The following is an 18,619-nucleotide window of genomic DNA, read 5'->3' as shown; positions in this document are numbered from 1 at the left end:
CTCCTGCCCCCCACCATTCACCAAACAGCATCAAATACTGTCCTTGCAGCTTTATAGAAAAAAGGAGAAAAGCAAGTCCCTTGAGCTTGCAGAGTGCCCTGCACTGCTACTCTGGGGAACATCTTCTACCTGTTCTGGTATCTCTGGGGCAGCATGTACCAGCTTGTGCCCTTCACTGTCAGGCACGTGGGCAGCACCAGGACTGAACTCTTAGTAGGATTGGCCTTGGCAAGGCAGCCTCAGCCTCCTCTTGCAGCTGCCAAGGGCTTGTGCTGGCTCACTGTCCCATGAGGACTGCCTAGCTCACATCAGAGCACCTCTTGTGTCCTTCAGGAGCCAGCATGGTGCCCTGGTCTGGCCTGAGCGTGGCCCCCACTCCCAAACACCAAAGTGGCACAGCTGAGCTGGCAAAGGCCAGCATCTCAGAGACAGGAGGCCGGGGTGAAGGACTGGTCCAGCTCTGCCAAGGGGTTTGGAAGGATCACCCTCATGCTTTTGCTCTTCACACTGCAAGCTGGTCAGGGCAGGACTTTTCCAGGTTCTTACCTCAAACACTGTACAGAGGGAGAAGGGGCTGATTCCAACCAAGGAATGGTTGATTCCTTGTCCCCTAACACTGCTGCCTTCCTCACACAGAGACAGAGGCCCGCCAAGTGGGGCTTTGCAGGAGATTCAGGCTCCCCAGCTGCAACGGAACAGCAAAGCCTCGCAGACACCGTGTCAGGAAAACCCAAGAGCAGCTTTGTTCCCTTCCCTTTATCTCCCACACAATGGCACGATTCAGCAGGTGTTAAATGTTTTAATGGGATTCAGGATAGCTTCTGTTGCCCACCTGCCCCAAGGCCATTTCACTCCTCCCTGGGAGCCAGGAGTAGCAGCCAAGAAGAAAGTGCCTGTTGTGTGTTGCGTTAACTGCCTGGTGACTGAGCGCTCCCGATAATTCACACAAGGAGAGGGGGAGTCCCATTAGCCTGCCAAGCTTGTGCTCAGCTATATACCTGCCAGGAGCCTGGCCTGGCTACCAACCCCTGCCCCGTGGGAACATCACCCATTTCACCACCCAGACACCAGTGGGAAGAAGCGGGACCTGTACCTACAATATTTCTGTTGGAGAGATGTTCATTAGAAACGTAGCACTGTTGAGCAGGAGCCAAATCCAGCCCTGGGAGACAGTACAAGCTCAAACTTCCTCCTGCCTGAGACCCAAATGTCATTAACAGAAACAGGATATCCTCCCTCTTTTGGGAGCTGAGCAGGGCTGTGAGTCTGGGCCTACTATAGTCCCACAAGTTCATTGCCCTTGGCAGTGGGTACCAACAAAACCTCTTGAAAAGGGAAAGTCCCTCCCTGCCAGTTCTCCCCTCCCCATTGTCCCAAAGATCCAAGTGAGAGAGAAGCCCCCAGGTGAGAACATCCACACTGTAGGCTCCACACTATGCAGAGCTCACCCCCAGCACTATCTGGGAGTGCTGCTGTCTCTCTTTGCTAACAGAACAGTGATGTGGCTCGGTCACACATTAAAATGTTTTCCAAAACCAGGGTTAGGGTCTAGTTCACAGTCTGAGAAGAGAGACTGGGAATTTCCCCAACCTGGGAAAGCGGCTGTTCCTCGTGTATTTATACTTTAGGATGAGGATAAAAGAAGAAAAATGTGTGAGAGCTGCTACTCTCTTTGCTTAGTGCACTCAGAGTGGTTCTGCTTGACAGGCATCAGAGACGACTACAACAGAGGTGACACACCACCATCTCAGAATCTAAAAAGAGCTGAGAGAAGAAAAATTTCTCTCTCACAGGTGTAAATAGCTCTCAAATCTATTTCCCTGACTCACTTGTTTTTTAAGACATCATCTTTGAGATCTGTCCTACTAGAGTGATACTTAGCAAACAAGTGAATTTCCCTCTAATAATGCTCCAACAGGCAAGTACAGTGTGAGTTCTGTGTTCTCCAGGTCCAGGCTGGGAGCACAGGGGAGTGGGGAGAATAGCAACTTTTTTTTTTAATAGCAAAAAAATATTCCCTGCACATTTGACGGCACTCAGGCTCTCTAAATTTGTTTTTGGGTGTTACACCAGACTAACAAACAGCATTTCCCATGTTAACTCCTCCAGGTAGTGGATACAATGATGCAGCTGCAGTTATGCAGCCTAAAGAGCACTAGATCACACAGCAGGTCTGAGGATGGACAAACTGATTGACTGTGTCTTCACTGCTCCATGCTGCCCTTGGATAGCTGGATTCAACCTGCTTTAGGGCAACAGAGATTTCTGCCTCTGCCTTTTCTATTCATTTGGGAACTTTGTTGTAGGACTACAGAGGATCTGCAGTGAGCAAATCCTAGCGAGGAGCCTGGACCAAGAAGAATCAGTCCAAGTGGACTGAACAGCCAGGCCCTGCTGCTGCCTTGAGCTGTGGAGGAAGGAAGGGATTCCGCATTACCTCTTCAGCACTAGTCAAAGCCCAGAAGAATACAGAAAGACTTCTGTGACGAAGGAGACCTGGCACGCAGAGTATTGGGAAGGGAAGAGAGGGTTTGCACTTCTCACGAGAAGGATCCAGGATCCATGTGAAGGCCCAAGGCACCCAGGCTGAGTTCAGGAGCTGGCAGTGCCTCTACTGTATGTCTGACAACAGGAACAGCTCAGCCCTGGGGCTTAGTAATGATTACACATGCACAGAGATGAGTTCTGGGGGGAAGCTGGGTGAGCCGCAGTACCCCAGGCATGGCAGGCAACTGCTCTCTGCTGAGCTGGGCAAAAGCCCTCCACAGCGCCTTCTGCACGGTGTTCTCTCAGGATGCGAGGGAAGAAGATGCAGCTCTGGTCTTGGCTGGGTCCTGGCACTGGAAAACAAGGCATGAGGGTTTGGAGGGGGACACCAAAGCTGCATCCTCACCAGAGCTGGGTGGCTGCATGAGCCCCATGTTGCAGAGTCTGTAGCAGAAGGGCAGAACAAGGAGATGCTGCAAATGCAGCCCTACTGCCTGGCACAGCCATCCTGCAGCTCCTGCCTGGGAGCAGCAGCTGGAACCCAGCACCAGCCTGTTCTGTGCAGGCCACTGGGATTTCTCACAACTCACACTGCCACCTCCCGGTTGTGACAAACCTGCTCTTTCATTGTCACACCTCTTGCAGCCTGACGGACCCTCGGGCTAAGCCAAGGCTCAGAGGATCCCCTTCCCTAGGTGAGCGCCTTGCAGTTTGAAAAGGGAAGACCTTATCTCGGGCTCACAAACCCAGACGAATGAATTATGTATGTTACACACGGTGCCAGTGTCTGAAAGTGAAGCTACTTTTATTGGGTTGCTTGGTGTGCTGATGGTGCTGCAGCTGCCCTGTCGGGCTGGTCACTGTAAGGGGAACCTGTAGCTGCCACTGGAGCAAAGAGGGGAGAAGGATTCAGTACCTGCATCCTACTGATGTCATCACCTCATTGCCCAGATGTCAGTCCTTCCTCAGCTACATTTCAAAGCAGATTCCCCTCCTCTCAGCTGGTACAGACTGAGGGTAGTGGGAATTGTCACAGTGGTTGTCCATGCGCTCCCTGTAGCATAGGCTTCTTCTCTGATGACGTGGCCAGCCACAGAAAGGAGAGATCTCATGAACTCTGCCGTGGAATTGTCTCAAATTGGTGCTGAGAACATAATCCAGACAAACCTCCTCAGAGAAAGGCAGCATGCTGAGCTAAGGTCATGGTGCAGGAGCATCCAAGTTGCTCTGGACATCACAGGGATGAAGAATGGAGAGAGCTGATGTGCTTGAAGAACTTGAGCAGCATAGTACCCAGCAGCTACTCTCTGGAGGGCGGGGGTGCCGGGCTGGTGATTCTGAAGAAGAGATGGCAGCTCTGGAGATGACATCTACATCCAACAACCCTCTTCCATTAACCCTCAATCCCATCTCTCTGCACTTCTGCCAAGCTAGGGCAAACCCTTATGCTTTTCACTCAGATCCAATTTCCCCACCAGTGGCCATTCCCTCAACCTAACAAGATCCTACACCACTGTAGAGTATGAAAATTTTGCTCCCTGTCAGAGGCTGTGCTCCTCGACCCTTTTCCCAAAGGACCGTCCTTGTGCTAGGCTCTCCAGTGCCTCAGGCCAGCTGTTACCCATAGGGCCCTGCCCCAGAGCTGCATGAGGGTCTCAGGTCCACAGAAAGGCTGTATGTTACCACCTCTGCTCTGTGGCTCAGGACAAGCCAAGAGAGGGCAGAGACTTTGGGAGTGGATTCTTCGTTTTGCACAGGCAGCCTTGGCATTAATGGGCAGGGATTCAGCTAACCCACATGGTCTAGAAAATGGGCTGTGCTTCAGCCTGACATGTTAAGGACAGGTCCTGTCCCCCAGCAGAGCACAGATACATTCTGCTACCTTCGGGAGGGGTTAGGTGGTAAAGCAATGACCCTGGGCCGGGCTGTCAGCACCACCTCCCCACGGCTGGCTTCAATCAGGATATTCTGCAGTGTGTTTTCCAGTACCATCTCCACAAGGTTCCCAACAGCTGGCTGCCTAGAAGGACAGAAGTACAGCACAGGACAGCTATCAGAAAACAGATAATGGAGGCTGTTTGCTGTGACTCCTGCCAGGAATCATCAGGCACAGCAGTGGAGCATACATGATTTCTGAGCACTGAGACCATTGAACCAAAGACTTGAGCAATGGGTTGCTGACCCTTGTCCCAGAACTGTCACCAGCTGGTGTCTGGCCCTGACCTTAGACAGAGGTGGGTGACTGTAGTTTTACTGGTTTCTCCCTCCAAGCTGTGCTGTAGCTGCTATTGGTGAATAATGCTTGCAGCAGTGTACAAGGGAGCAACCACAGCAACTGTAAGGTGGTGAAATAGTGCAGTGAAAATAAAAGGTAAGATAAGCACACACTGCACCCTAATGCCTAATATGGCCTGGACTGTCCGAGAGTAAAGCAGACTTCATTCACGGCCATCCTGGCACTGCCCATGGCTCAACCCCAGAGCAAATCTCTCCCCACAAACCACGTTTGGGAGAGGGTGGCTACATGGGCTAGCATCAACTTCCACTCAGACAACACAGAACACACCAGCAGACATTCTGCAGAGCTGAAGAAGAAATGGATTTCTGGCCAGGCAGTGTGCTGCCATGGCTCTCTTGACTGTGCAGCTCTTGGCTTTTATGTATGAGCTCTTCCTCACCTACTTATTATCTCCTTTCCCTTCAACTGCTTATGGTGAAAAGTCTCGCCAGACTCCAGCAAATCACTGGGAGAGGTTTCCTGGGTAAGTTTTTCCCTCTCTCCATCCTTCTCAAGGTCAAGATCTGTTGAAGCAGAGACTCTGGAGGGGATCGTGGAGCCCTGTCTATTGTCCTGGAGCTCTGCTGATTTTGTAGACTGGAACTGGGAGAAATATGGAATGGGCTCATTTTGGATTTTTCTCACTAACTTCTGGAAGTGGCCGTTCTCCAAGAGGCTTCTAGGAAGAGGAAAATAAAGCATAAGTTCCAGCAAATTGGCATTCTGTATGACCCAGAGGATTATTACAAGACACCACAAATCAGAGGAAACCACTGACCGATGTCAGTGTTTAGTGTGTACCTTCTTGCTTTCTGGGCCTAAGGGAAGCAGCAAGAGGGTTTGAGTCAGTGAAACTACCTCTGTTTCCCCAGTGCTGGCTCTTTACATTTGCGCAGCTCACAAAGTGAATAGATGTACCCAATGCAGCCTGCTTCCAAGACCACAGCAGGTAGAGTTCCCTGGTTCCTGAGAACTCTGAACAGACGGGCTCAGCCCCTGGCTGAGGAAGAAGCCCCTGCCTTGGCTGTCACTCCAGGATCTGAGCCCATAGTTCCTGAGACAGCCTTTGGCAGGTGGATCCCCCATTCTGGCAACAAGCATGCACAGATTGCTCTAGGATTAGCAGAGGGCTGGCCATGCTGCACACATTCTATGGAGGACAGGGACTCCAAACCAGGTGAAGGTGAAGGGACACCCACCTGATGAGGCCTGTGAGTATGTCAGTCACCAACTCCAGCTCCTGTTTAGAAGCAGAAGCCAGGAACAGCTGTTTGGGCTCCATGTCCGTCCTGTTTCTGTGACTACTTCCATCCACAAATTCACTCTCTGAGGGCTGGGTGCTGCAAGGGCTGGGAAAGGAGGAGTTGTTCCATCAGTGGCAGCACTACAGAAACAAACTCTCAAAGACCAGAACCCTCCTGGCACTGCAGCAGCATGTCAGGCAAAAAGTGCAGGCAAGCAGGGGAGGGGTGGGAGCTGTCATATTTGGGACAGGAGCAGGGACACTGTCAGAAAAGAGGAACACTGAGCTCTGACAGTTGAGGTGGGGGGAGAAACAGGTCATGTCAGCTAAGGCTGGGAAAAGCAAGACACCTGTTACCTAATTCTGGGGCACTGGAGTGGAGCAGAGTGGAGCACCAAGTTCAGTGCATATCAGAGCATGGGCAGCCCTGGCTCAGATGAAGCTGCCCATCCAAAAAACTCAATCTCTTACTGGAACAGGAAGTATCTGGGAAGATCCAAGGCGAACTTGCTGAGAAATTCCTCAATAGCGTAGGACCTGGCTGACACATCAAGGTGTAAGAGCAAGGGCATGGGAGGCTCTGGTTTGACCCACTCCTGGCTGGCGTCTTTGTCCAACAGCAGCCCCCTCTCAGTGTGTCCACGTGGCTGACTGGGTGTAGGGTGGCTTTTAATAGGGGGTAATGTCTGTTGGAGAGAAAGAAATGGCAGACATATAGTTGGTCCTTTGGCCACAAGTAGGCTGGTGTAGGTTTGTGCACAGGCATGAGAACTGAAAGCCCAGCAACCAGAGCTGTCACGTCCTGGGTGTCAAAATGATCTTAGCACCGTAGTACTGACAATAGGCATGAGCAGCCATAGTGGAAATCAGGTCTGCCCCCTTCTCACTACCCAGTGTGCCAGCCCCAAGTGTCAACAGGGCTTCAGCGTCTCCCTAAGGTATATGGAGCTGTTGTTCTCCAATCCATCACAGTGGAAGCTCTTGCAAGGACACAGGGTGAGCTGCAGGAGAAGTGCCATACATGGATAGAATGCATGGGGAAACTATCTTCCCCCAAAGCTGAAGGGAAACCAAGAACTGACTCCAGCCACACTACATGGGCCAACTTGGGGTTGCATTACCAGCAGTCAGGTTGGGGGAAGTTTCTTAGAGCAGTAGCCAGAATGCTTGGGCCAGAAAGACACTACCAAGATCTGGAGAAGTCCTCAGGCATCACAGGACTTTAATGATCTTTGAGACATGGCTGTCCTGCCTCTGGGAATGAAGCTATAGGGCCTTCACTCCTTACACAGATGCAGCAGGTTCCAAATTATCACTAGAGATTAAAACCCTAGAGGACTAAATGAAACTGTTTTTACCTTTCTGCAGCCATCCTTATGCTCGTCCATGCCTTGACCTGCACCATTGATCACACCAAACAGCATAGGGCAAACAGCCCAACCTAGAGTTGCCCTGAGCTGATTCCCTCACATAGAACAGTGCAGGGCATACAAAGGCACTCGATGGGGTCTCAGGAGCACTGCTACAGCCTCACTGTGGTGGCATTCCTGAGATAACAAGCTGCATCTCCTTGTTGCCTCAATCCTCTCAGACCCAGCCTTCCCTCAGCTCCCCTAAATCTTTCCACATCTTGGGTTAGCTTTGAGCCCTGTCATTCCCACAGCATGTCCTGCTGATGACTATAGATGCTGCTGGCTCTTCCTTTGGGCCCAGGTAGTTCTGCAGAGCACTCACTGGGACCTTGTTTCACACCTTCCACCACTGCTGGAAAAGCTGTCTTACAGCAGTGCATACAGTTGTACACTTGAATGGAAACTGATGAACCAGACAAACTAAGCTTTAAAGCTTTCTGTGTATTTAAACCAAGGCAGTTCCTGCTTGCAGCTTCTCCTGAGGAACACAGCACAACTCTTCTTGAGGTGAGGGCAAAGTCTGCACCACATTCTGCCAGGGTCTTGCTGCTTTCTGCTGTGGCACACATTCCATTGCGGCCCCAGAATAAAACCAGTACAGGTAACGACTGCCCTGTCTGTGTGCATCTTTTCTGCTTATTTGAAACCTTTCCCTCTTTCACCAGTCATGGGAGCATGTTTGATGCCAATTTCAGTTCCCATTCACCTCAGCTGGAAAGTTACTGGCCACAGAACACAGCCAGACAGTCTGATTCTTCTGGCTCCTCCAAACAGTCTGTCTCCTAAAGCCTTGAAGCTACAAATCCTGCTGTGCTCTCTGTCCAGACTCCCACACTGCGATATCCAGCATCTGCCTCTTTTCTAAAGCAGTCAGTTTGATTCTACCACGAGTGAGACAGGCCTGACTTACCTTGGATTTCCTGATCACAGTTGAGGATTCAGGAAGATTTTCTGTTCCAGCAGAATATGATAACCTCTGAAAAATAAAATAATATATATATTAAAAAAAAAAGAAAAAAAAGAAAAAAAAAAGAAAAAAAAGAAAGAAGAATTAGCATGTGGAGAAGACATGGAGCAAAACAAGACCTTAGGATATTTTTTAAACTGTGTGCCAGCAGAGAGTCAGTGATCTCATCCTCCATTCTTCACTCATACCACATTCTTACTGCTAGCTACACATTTCTCTCCAGTGTTTATTCATGGTTAAAAATCCAACCACTGGTTTCCAGAGCCACTGGCTTTGTTTTTCCTAAGGCTTCTCATGCATTTCCAAATTTTGGATGGTCACTAGCAATTTCAGAGTTTGTAAGATGATTCTTGGCTAGAAAACAAGATCACATTTTCCACTAACCACAGATTAGCTTTGAGGTCTTTAACAGATCAGGGCCTCATGTCCTCTTAACAACTTGCCTAGGTTTTCCTAAAGAATGTTTCTTGTCAACACTGGCTGCTGTTTCTTGAGCCAAACTAAGCTGGTGCAAGGTTCTGAGAGCATTTACCACTGAAGGTGACGTTAGCTTCTTCTTACTCCCAAGGTCCTTCTCTGTGATGGTGAATTCCACTGCCTGCCGTTCCTTCTCCTTTTCCCACTCCTGCAGTTCCCTCTCATACTGAGCCAGGGACTCCTGGGTGTTCACCTATAAAACAAACCATAACTGAAGGGAGCAGGGCTAGAAAAGAGTTGTAAATAATAGTCTCTGGTTCAAGTCCATGCCTATTTCTCCCCTTCACGAGGTCCCAGAAAGAAACCCACTTGTTTTCCAGTGGCAGGAAGAGGAAAAAACAGTGGCATTTTAAGACTCAGACAGAGAAGATATACTCTCTTGCCAAAGAAAGCCTGAAAAGTGTTGATGGGGACACTACTGTTGGTCTGTGTCCCCAATAATATTAAAGCAGCAGGAGTTGTTTTTTATAGATATTAAGTCTTTGGTGTTCACTGAAAGCCATTCCCATTCAAACCATCACTTCTAGCAGGTGGGTTCCTCTCACAAAGCCATACATTGCACAATTATACTTCATCTAGTGAGCCACACAGACAGCAAGATGCTTAAGGCATCAGGAAGGATGAAGCTAAGTGTCTTCAGGAACGAGAAGTGTGTATCACAGAACAATTCCTTCAGCTGGAAGCAGCAGGCAGCTGACAGCTGGAGTCAGCCATTTGGGAACCAAAATAACATGCCCAGGTCATGGTAATATACAGGTACTTCTTGGGTCTCACCTCACACATCAGATTTATTCTGCAGAAGGAGGGACTCCTTGTAGGTTGCAGTGTGATGAAGCAGGGGATACTCTCTCCAGGCTGCGCAACCCCCGACTCTGGAGCAATCTCCAACACCTGGGTGTAGGGGTGAGGAGACAGGAGAACAAAATTTAAAAAAGAAAAAAACACAGAGGAGCTATTTCACTGTCCTGGGACCTTTCTACATGCTTTCTCTTTGCAGGGAACACACCTCTCTTTCTCAGAGGTATGTGGCATGAGAGAGGTGCAGTTGTTATATTCTAAGAACAAATATGGCCTTTGCTGGTGGACAGAGTCCTGAGGTTTAACACATTTTGTAATTTCAGCTTCATATAACCTCACCAAAGTCTTCAGATTTCCCTTCTGAATTCCTGTTGTTCCCTGTCCTAACCCTTGCCTTCACTTTTCCTTTCATCGTCTAGTAGAAAGCCAAATCCCCAGAACTGAGTATCCTGTTGAAAATGGAGCTCTAAGGTCCTTTCACGGCACAATAGAGATGGGCAGGAAGGCTGTAGATCAAAGAGGATTCACCTTTTCTTTATAGGCGCTGATCTGCCAGGTAAACACCACTGCCTTGCTCTTCGAGATATTGCTGAGAAAGACAAGTCGACCAGCTTTGGTGCAATCTGGGATATTTCCAAGGCAAATCCTGTGATGGGACAAGGTGGCTGTCTGCAGGAAGCAAGGAGAAACCAGTAGGGAAGAAGATGGGACCTAGCCTTTGGAGAAGGGGAGTCATACAGTCATCTCTAAGTTGTCCAGCAATTCACAAATAATATTAACCAGATATCTATACTATAACAACTTGAGGGAGTGTAACAATTCTCTCAATTTTGCACTGGTTACAGTGACCTCAAAAGGTCAGTTCTGTTGCAGTGGGATTGAGTGAGCAATGAATAAGACATAACATTGGTGCTGGACAGAAGAGGATCTCAGGAGCACAGAGGATCAGTAACACCGCAAATTTTCTCTGCAGCACTTGAAGTCCAGGCCTTTTCCTACTTCAGCTGAGAAACATGAGGTGTGTGCTTGTGCAAAACTCCCTGACTGTGAGTTTTGGGAAACTGATCCCTAATACACCTTGCTATTAGCATGCCACTAGTTTGTCCCATTCTGCAGGCACAATGCAATCTCTAATCAAGTACAGTAATCATTAGAGAATTGATTTCAGACAACAGAACCATGCAGAATGCCATCTTCATTGTCAGACTGAGGCAACTTTCAATCATCCTCTCTTTGCTGTTCCCAGGAATATAATGGCCTTGCTGGAAGTGAAAGAGCTTGTGGAGCTGTGGCTGGCTCCAAGGAAGGCATGCTAATGCTGTCACACAGCAATCCTTTACCTGCCAGGAGAAAGCCTCTGCTTCTCCTGCTGTGTAATGCTCACTCACTGTGCCTGGATCTATGGGTGAGTTTAACAAGAGATTGTCCAGGCTGGCTGATCAGCTCTAGCCAGGCCAGACAAGCTCCTGCTGCGCGAGTGGCAGGTCAAACAAGTGCATTCCTCTGCATGTACCTGAATTAGGTGACCATCTTGCAGTCAGCATTCACGTTATGAATCACCTGAGTTTGGCTGGGAAATGGTGGCAGCCAAGCCCTGACAGACTATGGCAGGAGTATAATGGTCTTTTTGAGAATGATTTAGCAAAGAAAAAGGTGTAGCTGCACAGAAGAACGGCAGCTGTGATGGGAGGTAATTTCTAAGAAAAAATTCAGTACAAACCCAAAACCCATTTGTCTTCTAATGGCTACGGAAGTGACAAGCTGGAAGGAAGACACCTTTCAGCTTCCACGAGTTAAGCTCTGGATCACCTGCTGGAAGGGAAATATCTTGTTCTATCTCATGGCAAATGAACTCTCCTGCAACATAGACTACTGCAAGGTGGGGTCACTTGTATATTTCAGGCTCTCTCACACATTTCTGGACTGATCATATTGCTCAAATCCCACACTTGGACTTACCTGCCCAGGCATAGTTAGCTTGGCAGAACCTGGAATGACTGCAGAAGAACAAAATTTGCCAGCTATGGCAGCCTCTCCTACAATATTTGGATTGTAGCCTACTCCCTGGAAGGTAATCTGGGTCGACTCACCCTCCAGGATGTGGATGGGAACATCAACCTGCCTCAGACAAGATAAAAGTTATAAGTCCAGAGTCATATTTGGGAGAGATGTGCAATAAACTAGCATACTTGCTAATAGACTGGTCTAAATACACCCCAAGCATGGATAAAGACAAATCCAGTCTCTTTTGCTCTTTCAGGCCTTGGTCTTTTCTGCTAGCCCAGGAAAGCTGGTTAAGTAGTCAATTAGCCAGTTACATTATGAGATGGATGGAGACTCCCTCTTGGAGCAAGGTTGGAGTTTTAAAATTAAATTTATTTATTTATTCATGCATTCACCGGAGCCTGAAGCAACAAGTAGTACTACAGCTCTGGCCTTGCCTGCCTGCTGCAGCCCAGGACAGAGATCTTTGGGATTGCTGTTTTCAGAGGTTTGCAGCAGCATACGCTGCAATGACAGAAGACACTGAGTTCAGTCTCTGGTGGGAATTTTTGGAGGCCAACAATGAACCACAAATCTGAACAGATACTATTGATATCCCCAATTATGGTTTGATCCTTGAAAAATATATACTGGGATGACTCTGGTTGTGGAACATATCTTTTCTTGGGAAGAAAAATTTTATGAGACAAATTTATCTGCTCCATTTCCAGATCAGCCACTCATTTGCTCTCAAGACTCTTTGCTCTTGGAGGCATAGAGCTCAATTCAGCTACAATTCAGTAACATTACATGGACCAACCATCAGTAAGAAACCTAAAGAATTTTAGGTCAACAACAGAATCTGTTTCTTTCAGTCATGAGGAGGCTCTTACCGTGTATGTTTTAGCTTCCAGTGGTGAGAAGATCCATTCAATGTGGCCTGTTTCACCAGGGGGAATTTCTCCTCTAGGAGTTAGGCAGACAAACACAGGATGCTGAAAATTCTTCTCCTGTATCTTCACAATGTTGTCCTGCTGAACCTCAAATGTCACGGGCATGGAGCCACCATTGTAGAGTTTATAAATCTGAAGTGAGTCAGAAAGAGCAGTGCCTATTATACCAGGTACAAATCAAACTAGTTAACACTTCCCCAGAGGACACTGATAAGCATTAATATTTAATTAATCAGCTTATCTCCTAAGAATAAGGAGACCTCATAGTGTCAGGATTTAACACTGAGGCTCTGATAGGCAGCTGTGCCGAAGGTTTATCACCACACATGTACATTGATAACCAAAGTACCTCTCCAAATGGTATCCTGCCAGTTCACACTAGGGGAAAATTAAGACAGATTAGCTAAAGGGATCACTATAAAGCGGATTACTTAAAATGCAAAAATACTTGTATTAAAGTGCTCTTAATTCAATTCAAACTTGTTCATTTCCCAAGTAAATTAGGCAGAACAGATTCAAAGCTGCCTTTTTGCTTAATAAGTGTTTAAGGAAGTAAAATTAATTTACTGAAAAAATAATTAGGATTTATTTCTAGAGTACTTAGAGCAGCTAGGCAAGTTTTCACTCAGATCCAATGCAAGAGAATAAGTGAACAGCCCAACATGCCTCATAAGCATTCTAATTAGAGTGAACACCAAACCTTGTCAAACTGGAGATAGTGAGAAGTATTTTCCCCTCTGTCATCCCAGCAGCTATTCCAAACTCTGCCTAGAACTATCCTCAAAGTTCTCCTGTGATGCTTTCCTATGGATGACAATCCACTTTCTGAGAATTGCCTCAGACACTGCCTGTCCTTGGGATGCAGTAGTACTAGCTCCTTCCCTACACTTGCTGCTGGGTTTGGCTCCAAGATGCTCACCTGTATGGGGGCGTGGGAGCCTCCAATAGCAGTGGATTCGAAGAAGTGCTTAGTGGTTGCAAAGTGAACGTACGGCTGGTCGCGTTCCACTGTCACACTGCTGAAAGTCAGCTACAGTGGAAAGAAATGCAGTCACTTTCTCACAGGGCCTTGGTCCCATCACTAACAACTGCACAAGGACTCTGAAGTTTGCAAGCTGAAAGCCACACAGTTACAAACTTAAATTGGTAACACCAGGATAGCGTGTCCTATGAAAAAATCAAGGAGATGGAGAACGTACTCTCCTACATATTTTCTCTGAAAGGTTTTCTTCTTGTATCAGAAAGACTGTGCTTTTCTCTCTGCTATGCCAGGGATCAGCATCAGTGCTTCTCTGTGCAAGTGTATGGTGGAAATTCTCCATGAATGCAAGTGTCTGGACTGTACATAGGAGAGTGTGCAGCTGTCACAGCCAAATACTTTGGAAAGACAGGATTTGGGTAAGTAATGGCCTCCTCTTGGAATGGACCATCTGGATGTCCTCTGGAGTGCTCCAAGAATGTGTCTAGCAGTCCAAAAGCTAGAACCAAGGCCAAAAGGAAGAAGATCCCATCTGAACTTTAAGTGATCAAGTGGTGATCAACAGTATCCTGCTGGCAAAGCAGCCACCAGACACTCCAAGAAAGTGGAGAAATTTACAGAGCTTTTTCATAGAAAGGTTTTGCATTCACACAGGCTCCTGCATTTTGAGAAAACCACGCTGAAGATGCACTGATGATGCATTATTTTCTGCAGGATCACCCCAAAGTACCCCTGAGCTGTCTGCTTTGTAGTAGAGGCTGCAAAGCAGTCACCTAGTAATGTCTCTGCATGGGCCAATGGAAGCCAAGTTGCTGCAATTCACAGTAAGTTAAGCCTGAAGCATGCCTATTTTTCAAATATGTGTATAAAAGACAGAGAGAATATTTGCTAAGATAGACACATGCAGGAGATACTGTATCAGCTGCTTTAAAAAGAGCATTCCATTTAAAAAACCCATTCCAGTTCAGATCTATAAGCAAAATGAGGAGGGAGAAAGAACTAGAAATACAATGTTAGCAATGTCCCACATGGGATCTTTTCAAAGCACTACATGAGTATTCAGCCGCCTGAGAACCACAGCTTGCCAGATGTGAAAGTAGGAGAAAGACGAAAGCTTTGCTTTCAAACTTGAAGGGAAAAAGCGATGGGAACCTCCCTGAGCTTTGGGAGTGAAACACCCATTTATATAGCTTCAGTCAAAAAGCCATCTTGCATTCCAACAGATCCAAACTGCTCAGGAAAAACTGTCATCACACAGGATATGACATTTAGAGGATTATCAGTTAAAGAGAGACAAATGGACAAAAGTGAAGACCTGCTGCAATCAATTCTCCTTCTAGAGTTCATAGACTTCATCCCACAGTGAAGACTTAAGAGCGTAAGAGGGATGTCAGGGGATGCCAGATTCCCCAGGGAGAAGAGCTGCCTGGAGAACACATGTTGCAGGTGATAACATCTCACAATACCTAACAAGCAGCTATGAAGTGCAAACACTTGCAGTTTATAAAACCTGTGTGTTCAGGGATGCTCCTTGTCTTCCAGCCCTTGTTTCCAGGGAATTCTGTGAACCAGCCTACCTCAGCCTGCAACGCATGCAGCTGGCTGGGCTTTTCCTACTAAAACTGTTGAGGGCTGCAAATTCTGCCTGGCTAACTGATCTCAGAGCTCTGAGAACAAGCAGCCTTACAGGAGAAGAGGCAAAGGACAATCTGTGAAAGCATTAGGCAGTGGGAGGCCTTGTTTCCCTAATGCACAAGGAATTGGGTAACACACAAGCCTTAGAGATGTCCTCCTACAGCCAGAAGTAATTGCCAATGGGAAATCAGTTTGGGTCCTTCAGAGTATCTATAAATCACTAGAGGACTAAAAATTGGCCACCCAATGGGGAAGGAATAACAGAGAAGAAGCTTCTCCTGAAAATTAAGTTGGGGAAACAGAGGAGTAGGAGGTCAAAATCTATCCATGTAGGTAAAGTCACCATTTTAAATTCACAGACGTGAATTTAAACCCAAAGGAAAAACAAGCATTGGTTTGCATGTGGCTAACCACATGGCTCTGAAGCCAAATAATTTGGAATTTGACAGAGTAACCAAGCAATACCCTAGCCCAGTGGTCTCCTCCTGTGTTTATTCTTGCTTTCTGAAATTTCCGAAGCTTAACTTTTGGAGTGACATTACAGCATTTGCTTCCCTTAGGGTTAGCATATGTTCTGCACATTTCACCAGAATCACGGGTGAGGATTTGCCCAGCCCGGGAATGTGAGCACACTTTGGGCAGTTTCTGCCACAGGAGCTGGAAACTCTGTGCACTTCGTGCCATGACTGCAAGGAAAGTAGGCACAATGTGTTCAGTCCCTCAGCTGCCCTCTTTGCAGAAGCAGCATCTCCAACTCCTACTTTCCAATATCAGCAGTTCAGTAGTGGCACTGCATTTCTGCAGGCTGCAACCACCTGCACTGCTCCGTGTCTCTGGACCGGCTTCTACAGCTCCTGTTGCTGGAGCTCAAAAGCACCAACAGATTTTTTTATACCCAGGTAATCCCATGTTTTTTTAGCCCCTTCTGCAATGACCCCTTAGCATGAGGGACAGTGGTGGCCTCTGGTAGCCAGCAAAGCCACTGGCTATATGGCAAGAGAGGATGTATGCCCTATAGGCCTCTGATGCTCCAAAGCCTCTTCCCTCACTGGCCAGCTGGTGAAAGGCTCACAGTCAATCTCAGGATTGTGCCAGGCAGGCAGAGCACAGGCAGGGACCCTGTCCAAGGGCTTTGAGGGAAGGCACAGTTAAGCCACTGTTTGAACAGCTTGGTCAAAGGGTTGGATTTTCAGCTGACAACAGTCCTGAAAGAAAAGAAAAATAAAAGAGATGTGTGAACACAATGGTCACATAGGAAACTTCAGAGACAGACAGGAAGGCTCAGCCGGGCATGAGTGGTGCCTGGCAGCGCACAAGGTGACTTTGACTCTAACTGACAGTTTGAGAGAGAGAGAGAGAGAGAGAAATTAGTTTCAAGCCTGAGGAGATGCTCAGGGAAAACACACCACAGATCAGCTCTGGGATGCTTTAGAAAGCAGAGAAACAGGAAGAATGAGTAATAATCTCCTCTGTCATTGGCAGGAAAATAAGTGGGTGGACAAAGGCTGCAGCCAACCAGGAACCCAGGGAGTATCTTCTGGGCTTGGGGAAGGAGTTGACCCTGTAACCCCAGAGCTGAAAGATGTTCTGCCACCCTGTGCATTCCCAAATTACCACCACAGCAGGTGGTATACTAGAAAAAAGGCATATTCCAGGGGGGTTGTTGAAGAGTATGGAGGGTTGATGAGATGGAGAGATTCAGGAAAGCTGCATAGGAGAGAAGCAGGATGGGCTGCAGATCTAACTCCAGGAACCGTATGGAACAACTCACAGTAAGGCAGATGAAATGAGGGGAAGCATGCACAGGAATCCTGACCATGAGTTACATTAGAGTGTGGAAAATATGCAGGGACTGTAAAACGTGGGAAGGCTGTTTTGGACTTGGACTTGTCTTGAATGAAGAAGCAATTCTGCACTAACACCATTAATGAAATACAAAGGTTAGTAATAAATAAATAAATAAATAACAGTCTTCTTGATGAAGAACCCACCAGATGCAACATCCAAGGGCCACTCTGCCAGTGTACTGCCCATATCACTGTGTGCTGGAACCACAGGTTTGTCAGAACATTGTTTTTATGCCTCTGCTTGGCCCTCTGTTACTGCCTAGCTAGTGCAAATTCCAGGGGAAGGCCAAAGCCTCATGTACACTGTGCAGCTTCTGGGGAAAACACCTCTTAATTCAGTTCCTTTCCTACCTGCTGTTGTTCTGCAAATGGAAGGAAGGGACACCTGCTATCTTACCAGAACCTCATGGCCATAGGAAATCTTCAGCAGGACAGGGAGGCGATCAGTGCCAATGAAATCATGTCTAGCAGTGAAAGAGGAGAGAGAGGAAAACAGTAGAAATCAGCCTTGTGCCCAGGATGATAGGGTCAGAGTCACAGAGAACATTAGAGTCAATTCACTTCCCAGCTAAAGAGTCACTGTTGCATAAGGGCCCTGGGGAGGTAGAGGGGGAACCCAGTTATGTTTGGGTGGGAATGAATGATTCAGTGTTGACTTTAGTCATACACCTATTTAGGGCAGAAGTTTCTAGGCCAACAAAATGCCAGTACTTCTCAGATACGGTCTGCTTTGAAAGGGGAAGTGTTCAGCTTTCTTCATACCTTCTACAGGCACGCAAGGGCTAGCAGCTCTAGCTGATGACAAAAATAAGGATATTGCTGCATAATCAGAAGCACAGGAAGTTCAGCATCTTGCTCATCCCCTCAACTGTCAGGTCAAGGCAGACCAGTGTCCCCAGCGTGTCACACTAAATGCCTTTTGCTCTGCAGTGTTAAAGGACATTAAAACATTCTCCTGAGAAAGACAAGCTCTGTGGGGTCCAGAAACTGGACATGCTCAGGAACTTTTTACTTGCCCAGCCTCTGCTGAGGAACATGTGATGAGGAAGGAAAATCTGGCATGGAAACTCAAGGGACTGATGGCATGTGTTGTTCTGGCACACAGCATGAAATTCTGAAGAACAGGTACTTGTCATCACCTGTGTGAGAGCTGGACAGATTTCTCCTGCCCTGGAAGAAGTGTTCCTGACTTCGGGGAAACTCTGAAAAGCTGGTTATCTTGAATTCTCATCTGGTGCAGCTCCTGGGGGGTAAAGTCAACATCTTCTGCCCAGTGTCCCATGTCCATCTTCTGATCAGAAGGAAACAAGAAGGCCCTAGGAAGCCAATCAGCTGGTCAGCAACAAGGATATGCAACTTCCCAAGGCTATGGTCAGCATATTCAATCCAAATGGGCTTAGCCTAGCTGGTGGCCACATCACATTTCATCAGATCTGATCTGCAGCTCTCTGATTGCTTCCCCACCCAGACTTGCCATTAGATCTCAGCTGCAGCTCTACCTACAAAACCCACCCTATTAATCTACAAATTTCTCACAGCCCTTTGAGCACTTCCAGATCC

At 47.5% G+C, this 18,619-nt stretch overlaps 1 protein-coding gene across 5 annotated transcripts in view; it reads right to left on the bottom strand.

Annotated features, from left to right (window-relative positions):
- Window positions 1–770: 770 nt before the first annotated feature.
- The window catches only part of CFAP65 (cilia and flagella associated protein 65), a 35,325-nt gene continuing 17,476 nt past the window's right edge, over window positions 771–18,619 (bottom strand). The window contains exons 19-33 of one of the 5 annotated variants that reach the window (XR_010080811.1): window positions 18,199–18,375; window positions 17,457–17,523; window positions 13,518–13,628; window positions 12,539–12,730; window positions 11,622–11,780; window positions 10,191–10,331; window positions 9,639–9,755; window positions 8,920–9,057; window positions 8,331–8,396; window positions 6,480–6,694; window positions 5,965–6,114; window positions 5,166–5,444; window positions 4,370–4,507; window positions 3,404–3,824; window positions 771–2,840 (exon numbers count right to left, since the gene is read on the bottom strand). Coding sequence is in view for 3 of the 5 variants with exons in the window: in XM_063400727.1 (XP_063256797.1) it covers window positions 3,788–3,824; window positions 4,370–4,507; window positions 5,166–5,444; window positions 5,965–6,114; window positions 6,480–6,694; window positions 8,331–8,396; window positions 8,920–9,057; window positions 9,639–9,755; window positions 10,191–10,331; window positions 11,622–11,780; window positions 12,539–12,730; window positions 13,518–13,628; window positions 17,457–17,523; window positions 18,199–18,375 (1,987 nt within the window). In the remaining 2 variants the exon portion in view is untranslated. Of the gene's footprint in view, window positions 2,841–3,275; window positions 3,825–4,369; window positions 4,508–5,165; window positions 5,445–5,964; window positions 6,115–6,365; window positions 6,695–8,330; window positions 8,397–8,919; window positions 9,058–9,638; window positions 9,756–10,190; window positions 10,379–11,621; window positions 11,781–12,538; window positions 12,731–13,517; window positions 13,629–17,456; window positions 17,524–18,198; window positions 18,376–18,619 lie in introns of those variants that run through there. The other 4 variants (XM_063400727.1, XM_063400728.1, XR_010080812.1 and 1 more) reach the window with 4 other exon arrangements.

The sequence above is a fragment of the Prinia subflava genome, chromosome 6 (genome assembly GCF_021018805.1).
Source record: "Prinia subflava isolate CZ2003 ecotype Zambia chromosome 6, Cam_Psub_1.2, whole genome shotgun sequence".
NCBI classification, from domain to species: domain Eukaryota; kingdom Metazoa; phylum Chordata; class Aves; order Passeriformes; family Cisticolidae; genus Prinia; species Prinia subflava.
Note: the sequence above shows the minus strand (reverse complement) of the source record. Positions and strands in the feature narration are given on the sequence as shown.